Raw genomic sequence first — 9,143 nt, forward strand, 5'->3', positions numbered from 1 at the left:
CTCCAGTCCAAAGAGCAGTCAGGGTGCCCTGCCCTGTGGTAAGTCTTAGGTCCTCCCCCCTCCGTCCATATCTTGGAAGGTGAACATGCAAACTGGTTCACAAAGAACTAAACATCACATTGAGCTGAATGAACTTGAAAGATACTGAGTGAAAGCCAAATATCAAGAATACAAAAGGACTTTTTTTCAAGTGGAACCTCAGAAAACTAACTACAGGTTAACTAACATTAAGGGAAGGTTGACCTTGGCTTATCCACTATAGACTTAGATGTCTAAACAGTTATATTGGGAGGAGTATTCTAACAATGAACTGTATGGATATTGAGCACATATAATTTTATGTTCTTCATACAAAGTAAGTTGATCTTCTGAGATATCCCCTGCCAAAAAATAACTGTGTATTCACTCAATAGTGGACATTTATTTGAGAACATAATATTAGACTGGGTAGCTCTTCGGGCTGAAGAGGGAGGAAGACTTGATTCGGGGAGGGGGAGGGAAATGAGAGGCAGTGGTGGGGAGGAGGCAGAAATCTTAAATAAATAAATAAATAAATAAATAAATAAATAAATTAGATGAGGTAAAGAAAGTTTCAAACACCGTACAACTGTGTAGAACCATGACTGAAAATACAGGCAGACGAGAAATAAATGCATTATGTGTATCTCTCTGATTATAAGTTACATCATACTCTAGTTAAACTTCTTCATAAATATCAACTGTATAAATTTTTATTTTAAATAATTGAATTATAGGATGATTTGCTTATATTTAAAAATTTTTAATTTTTCCATTCAAAAATTTACACTCCCTTTCCTTCTCCCATTCACCTCCTGCTCCCCTCATTCACATTCCTCCCTCCCCCTCTCTCCTTAAGAGAAGGCAGGGAACCCTGCCCTGTGGGAAGTCCAAGTCCATCCCCCCTACATAGAGGGCTAGGAAGCCTTGCATCCAAATAGACTAGGGTCCCCAAAAGCAAATACATACTATAGAAACAAGTCCCAGGGCCTTTTTGAATGACTTCTCAGTCAGCCACCATTTTCAGCCACATTCAGAGAGTTCATTTTGATCACATGCTCACTCAGTCCAGGTCCAGCTGGATTTGGTGAGCTCCCATTAGAAAATGCACACTCTTTCAGTTTGTGGACAAATCCCTCATGGTCCAGACTTTCTTGCTCATCTTCTCCCTCCTGCTCTTCTACTGGACCTTGGAGGCTCAGTCCATTGCTCTGATGAGTGTCTCTGTCTCTATCTCCATCTGTTGCCAGAGGAAGATTCCATGGTGAAATTCGAGATAATCATCAGTGTGATAGTGGGGCAAGACCAGTTCAGGCACCCTCTCCTCTGCTGCCCAAGGACCTAGCTGGGGACATCCCCGTCGACACCTGGTATCCACTCTAGAGCCAAGTCTCTTGCCAACCCTAAAATGGCTCCATTAATATAGATATCTTCTTGCCTGTTCCTATATCAACCCTTCCTCCATCTCCACCCTCACACTCCTTCAAATTCTCTCCAGTCTTTCCTTTATCACTTCTCTCTCCCACTCTCTCCTTCTTCCAAACCCACCCACACCCCTACCACCACCACCATGCTCCCAACTTTTGCCTGGCAATCTTGTTCGGTTACAATTTACAGGAGGATCTTTATATGCTTTTCTTTGGGTTCACGTTGTAAATTGGCTTCTCTAGGCTTGTGAACTATAGGCTTAATGTCCTTTGTTTATGGCTAGAGTCCACTAATGAATGAGTACATACCATATTCCTCTTTTTGGGTCTGGGTTGCCTCACTCAGGATAGTGTTTTCTATTTTCATCCATCTGCATGCAAAATACAATATGTCATTATTTTTTACCACTGAGTAGTACCCTAATGTGTTTATATTCCACACTTTCTTTATCCATTTCTTCCATTGAGGGGCATCTAGGTTGTTTCCAGGATTCGGCAATTACAAATAATGCCGCTATGAACATAGTTGAACAAATGCTTTTGTAGTATGATTGGACATCTCTTGGGTATATTCCCAAAAATGGTATTGCTGGATCCTGAGGTAGATTGATTCCAAATTTCCTGAAAAACCGCCCCACTGATTTTCAAAGTGCTTGCACAAGTTGGCATTCCCACCAGCAATGGATGAGTGTTCCCCTTAATCCACATCCTCTCCAGCATAGGCTATCATTGGTGTTTTTGATTTTAGCCATTCTGACAGGTGTAAGATGGTATCTCAAAGTTGTTTTGATTTGCATTTCCTTGATTGCTAAGGAGGTTGAACATGACCTTAACTGTCTTTTGGCCATTTGAACTTCGTCTGATGAGAATTCTCTTTTTAGTTAAGTACCCCATTTTTAAATTGGGTTAATTAGAATTTTCATGTCCAGTTTCTTGAGTTCTTTATATATTTTGGAGATCAGACCTTTGTCTGTTGCAGGGTTGGTGAAGATCTTCTCCCAGTCAGTGGGTTGCCTCTTTGTCTTAGTGACAGTATCCTTTGCTTTACAGAAGCTTTTCAGTTTCAGGAGGTCCCATTTATTCATTGTTGCTTTTGTTGTCTGTGCTACTGGGGTTATACATAGGAGGTGGTGCCCTGTGCTCATGTGTTGCAGTCTACTTTCCACTTCTCTTCTTTCAGGTTCAGTGTGGTCAGATTTATATTGAGGTCTTTAATCCATTTGGACTTGGGTTTTGTGCATGGTGATAGATATAGATCTATTTTCATTCTTTTACAGGTTGACATCCAGTTATGCCAGCACCATTTGTTGAAGATGCTTTCTTTCTTCCATTGTAAACTTTTGGCTTCCTTGTCAAAAATCAGGTGGTCATAGGTTTGTGGATTAATATGTGGGTCTTCAGTTTGATTCCATTGGTCAATGTCTCTATTTTTATACCAATACCAAGCTTTTTTCCTTACAGTAGCTCTGTAATAGAGTTTGAAGTCAGGGATGGTAATGCCTCAAGAAGTTCCTTTATTGTATAGGATTGTTTTGGCTATCCTGAGTTTTTTGTTTTTTCCATATAAATTTCATTATTGTTCTCTCAAGGTGTGTGAAAAATTTTGTTGGAATTTTGATAGTGATTGCACTTATTTTATACATGGCCTTTGGTATAATTGCCATTTTTACTATGATGACCCTACCCATCCAAGATCATGGGAGATCCTTCTGTTTTCTGGTGTCCTCTTCAATTTCTTTCTTCAAATAGATCTTTCACTTCCTTGGTTAGTGTAACCCCAAGATACTTTATGCTATTTGTGGCTATCGAGAAAGGTGAAGTTTCTCTGATTTCCTCTCTGCTCTCTATTCTTTGTGTATAGAAAGGCTACTGATTTTTTTTAGTTGATCTTGTATCCTGCCACATTACTAAAGGTATTTTTCAGCTGTAGATGATCTTTGGAAGAGTTTTTGGGGTCGCTGATGTACATAGTCATATCATTTGCAAATAATGAAAGTTTGACTCTTCCTTTCCAATTTTACTCCTCATAAATGGGTCTTGAATTTTGTAAAATGCTTTTTCAGCTTCTAATGAAATGATCACTTTTTTCCAGTTTATTTTTATGATGGATTACATTGATGTATTTTCATATGTTGAACCAGCTCTGCATCTCTGGGATGAAGCCTACTTGATTATAATGAATTATTTTTTGATGTGATCTTGGATTAGGTTTGCCTATAATTTATTGAGAATTTTTGCATCCATGTTCATGAGCGAGATTTGTCTGTAATTCTCTATCATGGTTGAGTCTTTGTGTGGTTTTAGTATCAGGGTAACTGTAGCTTCATAAAAAGTGTTTGGTAATGTTTCTATTATGTAAAACACCTTAAGGAATGTAGGTATCAGATCCTTGGGCTAGAGAGGGAGGGGGAGGGGAAGAGGGAGTAGGGGAGGAAATTGGGAGGAGGGAAGGAAGTGCAAATTTTCAATAAAAAATAAATTAAAAACAGACCTCAAGAAACTAGATTTTAAATTGCTAATTAACTCAATTAAAAAATGTGGCACTGAACTGAACAATTCTCAACAGAAGAAGTTCAAATGGCCAAAAGACACTTAAGGTCATGCTCAACCTCCTTAGCAATCAAAGAAATGCAAATCAAAACAACTTTGAGATATCATCTTACACCTGTCAGAATGGCTAAAATCAAAAACACCAATGATAGTCTTTGCTGGAGAGGATGTGGATTAAGGGGAACACTCATCCATTGCTTGTAGGAATGCAAACTAGTGCAACTGCTTTGGAAATCAGTGTGGCAATTTCTCAGGAAATTCAGGATCAACCTATCTCAGGATCCAACAATACCACTCTTGGGAATATACCCAAGAAATGCTCTATCATACTACAAAAGCATTTGTTCAACTGTGTTCATAGCAGCATTATTTATAATAGCCAGACCTGAAAACAACCTAGATGCCCCTCGATGGAAGAATGGATAAAGAAAACGTGGAATATAAACACATTAGTGTACTACTCAGTGGTAAAAAACAATGACATATTGAATTTTGTATGCAAATGGATGGGAATAGAAAATACTATCCTGAATGATGTTACCCAGACCAAAAAAATTGAATATGGTATGTACTCACTCATAAGTGGATTATAGCCATAATAAAGGACTCCCTCCTGGATGTTGGAAGTAGACAAGATTGCCAGCAAAAGTTGGGAGCTTGGAGATGGGGGTAGGTTGGGGGTAAGGGGAGAGGTGGAGAGAGAAGGAAGAAGGGGAGGATGGGGAGAGCTTGGGGGAATAAAATGATTGTGATGGAGGAAGGGTGGATATATGAGCAGGGAAGTAGATATTTTATTTAAGGGAGCCAGTTTAGGGTTGGCAAGAGACTTGACTCTAGAGGGATTCCCAGGTTTCCAAAAAGATGTCCCCAGCTTGTTCCTTAGGCAGCTGAGGAGAGGGTGCCTGAACTGGCCTTATCCTATAGCCACATTGATGAATATTTTGCTTATCACCATAGAACCTACATCTGGTGATGGATGGAGATAGAGACAGAGACCCACATTGGAGCACTGGACTGAGCTCCCAAAGTCCAAATGAGGAGCAGAAGGAGGGAGAACATGAGCAAGGAAGTCAGGACCACGAGGGTTGCGCACACCCACTGAGACAATGGGACGGATCTAATGGGAGCTCAGGAAGGCCAGCTGATGGAGCATGTGATCAAATCTGACTCTCTGAATGTGGCTGACAATGAGAGCTGACTGTGAAGCCAATGACAATGGCACTGGGTTTTGATTCTACTGCACATTCTGGCTTGGTGGGAGCCTAGTCTGTTTGGGATGTTCACCTTCTTAGACCTGAATGGAGGAGGGAGGACCTTGGACTTCCCACAATGTTCTTTGGAGTGGAGATGGAGGTGGAGGGGCTTTAGGAGAGGGGGAAGGAAATGGGAGGAGGGGAGAAGGTGGTAATTTTTAATTAAAAATAAAAATATAATATAATCATATGAGACAATCATGAAAGGGGCTTCTAGGAAACAATGAATATTTTTCTTTTTCCTGTCTTACGGTATAATATTTTCATGGCTGTTTACTCACTTGAAAACTTTGCAGGATGCTGATATTTGAATGCACAATTTATTATTTGGCCACATTAATTCAATAAAATAATTTACACAGATGTAACCAATGTAACTACTTTGCCTACTTTTATTTGTGGACGATTGCCATACTGAAAGCATTTAAGTGAAAATCATAGGGATGTGATAACTAAAATCACAATTAATCATGGGCATCTCTGTGAGATTTGGCACCTCAGGCTTCACTTATAGAGAGTCCATTAGTGAGAGACAGTAGAACAGTGGGATATGAAAATAATCATTGAAATGCAATAATCTATTTTAACTGAAAGTGTCATTTTCTTTGGATCCTTACATAGAAGTGAGAGTGCTGGGCATGTTTCTGGTTTATAATTTTTTTATGGTTTTCCCAAACTCCTTTATATTAAAGTAACAGAACCATGGTCCCATTTACAAGACACAGGGCCTATTTCTCTTCATCCTCAAATTACTGTGATTTGATTCTTTCTTTTAGTGAATAGGTCTTGAATTATTGGCTACAGGTAACTTATTCTTTTGGCCTTCACTTTCATTTTTATGTTGATTGAAGATGCTTATTCTAAGCAACCTACTCTGCCCACATACATTGGCCAAGATGAAAGAACCTACAGAGACGATGGCATGCAGGAAAATGTCTGTTCATGAGGGCATTAGAGCTATGTGATATCCTTAGACTCAAATTTCAGACAAGTGATAGTATTGAGTTATATTTGAGAAGAAAAATGAGACTTATATCTTGGATGGGACAAAAAGGTTAGGAGTTAAAGGTCCTAACCTTTTACAAAGATTAGTGGTATTTCAAAACAATTTTCATTAGTCCATGTGAGGAATATCTTTTGAAATTTTCTATATGTGTCAAAGCCTCATATGAACTATGGAGAATTTACGTTGATTTAACATTCACAAGTAGATGAGATAATGAAATATTTTATTTTTAATAATGTGTATATGTTTCTCTATGAGTAGTGTAGTGTACATGGGGACAAATAGAGACCATGGGTTCTCTGGACTTAAGGAAATGATGACTTAAACATTGTGGGTTCCAGGAATTAAAATTGTTTCCCTGAAAGAAGAGTATGTTCTCTGAATCTTTGAACTGCTTTCCAAACATGCAGATGAGCATTGGCAACCTTTACTTTTATGTTTGGTGCAGCTCAGTTCCCAACAGTTGAAATATCAAACCAATCTGCATGAACATAGAGGACCTTGCATCAGTAATAGCCAGTCATCAAAAGCACAAGATGACCACTTACCATGTACAACTTAAGAAGCTCCACTTCAGAAAAGAAATTAGGGAAGTCTGATCAGGGTTTCGACAGTGTAGAGTGAGAAGATTAATCAGTTAGTTGGGAAGGACTACCCCAAATAATGAGTTATATGGAAGTTGACCAAATTTAATAAGAACACATTCTGTTTTCATTTATGTGGTAAGTCAGTTTTAAAGTTAACAGACCCCCCAAAATAAGTATTCTTTAAGCCTGAGGAACCACTGCTTATAAGTCTGGTTAGCAAAGCTAATTTTTACCAAGAGGCAAATGCATGAAAAGGGATCTGTCTAAAACAATAATCAATTCTATCATTTTATGGGATCTTCCTGGTGTAGAAGGAAACTATTGGTATTTCAGTTTCCAGGGCATTGTGGAAAATGACTTTAAATTATAGGTACAAAAACAAAGAGGACAAATTACAGCTCTTTTAAAGTTCTCTAGCTTATAACTAAACCTAACATCCAACAAGTGTCACAACTGCTGACTGCTTTAAAATATCTGCATATATATGAAAAAGTGTGAATATGTATGTATATATGTGTGTGAATGTAAAACATATAAAGTTATATGTTATTCTATTAATAACAAGAAGCAGATTGTTAGCTTACAGGGCTTGTGGGAAAAGCTATTTGTTATAATGAACAAATAGGAAGTTTATTAGACTATGACAGTGAAGAGATGCCTCTAGAGAATTTTTTTCTTTTTTATGTTTGGAAGAGGAAAACACGGATTCTAATATTGAAACCTATTCTCATGCAGCATAGTCTGGAACTTCTTATCTTTTTTTTGTTTTTTCATGTTAGTCTATTCTTTCTTTTATTAAAACAGGAATTTATAAGAATATTTCCTCCTATATTCTGACTCTACACAGTTGCACCTGTGATGCCAGCATGTGGGAGGCTATAGCAAGATTACAAGTCTAAAACCACTACAAGAGACAGAGTGGGAGCCTACATCAAAAGACCAAAAACATAGATATATTTTTAGAATTAATGTTTACAGAAAGCAGATGTGAAGAACAAAAGAAAGATAAAAATATGCAAACTGGAAATTAAAGTTTTGAGTGCTAATTACATTAGATTGTGAGAGGTACTGCCCAATTCACATTCTCCCATGTCATGATAGACCAGTCTACTCTCAGCACAATGGTGAGCATGAGGTCTAAAGTTCTGATCTAACAGCAATGCTATGAAGGTGATAAACTAAAATTTAAAACAAGTGGAACTTCTTATCTTATTAAGCAACCACATACTGCTCTTGGGAGACTCTGCTGGACCACATGCCCCCTGCTGGTTGTGAGCATCTCCATATGGAGGTTTTTGGGCAGGTTCACACTGGAGTTCTCTCACTGTGTCTATGGTACAGTAATACATGGCTGTGTCCTCAGTTTGCAGACTGTTCAGTTTTAAGAAAACTTGGCTCTTGGAGGTGTCCCTGGTGATGCTGATTCGGGACTGAAGAGCTGAATTATAATTTGTATTTCCATTATATGCTATTACTCCCATCCATTCCAGACCCTTTCCTGGAGGTTGGCGGATCCAGTGTACACCATAGCTGGTTAAAGAGAACCCAGATACAGTGCAGGTGAGTGACAGGGTCTGTGAGGACTGCACCAGGCCAGGTCCTGACTCCTTCAGCTGTATCTGGGACAGGGCACCTAGGGACAAGCAACATCACCATCAGTCATATAACCCATAGATGAAAAACCTGGGTCCGTTTCTTGAAACCCTGAAGCACTTACAGCTTGAAAATGTCACCAGGCAGAGGAGCAGCACCAGGACAGCCATGCTGTGTTGGAGGCCCTAGTCAGAAGGAGATGTGGCCTCTCAGCTTGGCCTTGGATTTCATCCTGAGATTGAGGACTGATTTGCATTGGGGGAGGTTCCAGAGAGCATAAAAGGAAGCACAGGCAGTGTTTGCAATTCCTCCTCCAGGAAAATAAGTTTTGCTTTGTGTGTCTTAGAGGTACTCAATACTCAACATCAGGAATATTGCTGTGATGCTGTCTCGATTTCCAATTCCAGAGAAACAGGACATATTAAGAGTCATACTGTACAGGCCCTAGAAGCAAAACATAGAAGTGTTTACATTAACTTGGTCCACATTCATTCAGTGCAGGCAGAGGAGAATACCAGGTTCTCAATGGATTTATGTATCTCTGTATCTTCCAGTAGAGAATTGGTTCTTTTGGTGATCAGAAATCCTGTTTAAGGAACTACTTAAAATTCTTTGTCTTGGTGTCTGTGGAGTTGTCTCCCTCTTATAACTTCTCAGAAAAAAACTTGTGAGGAAGCAGCTCACACACATTTTATACATGTGATTTCAC

The 9,143-nt window shown here is 38.9% G+C and overlaps 1 gene segment (V, D, J or C); it reads right to left on the bottom strand.

The window, feature by feature from the left end:
• LOC101992952 overlaps positions 1–8,604 on the bottom strand; it is a 68,961-nt gene extending 60,357 nt beyond the window's left edge. The window contains 2 exon segments of the V gene segment in view: positions 8,070–8,474; positions 8,559–8,604. Coding sequence covers positions 8,070–8,474; positions 8,559–8,604 — 451 coding nt within the window.
• Between the last annotated feature and the right edge of the window lie 539 nt (positions 8,605–9,143).

Source organism: Microtus ochrogaster, unplaced genomic scaffold (genome assembly GCF_000317375.1).
Source record: "Microtus ochrogaster isolate Prairie Vole_2 unplaced genomic scaffold, MicOch1.0 UNK101, whole genome shotgun sequence".
NCBI lineage: Eukaryota > Metazoa > Chordata > Mammalia > Rodentia > Cricetidae > Microtus > Microtus ochrogaster.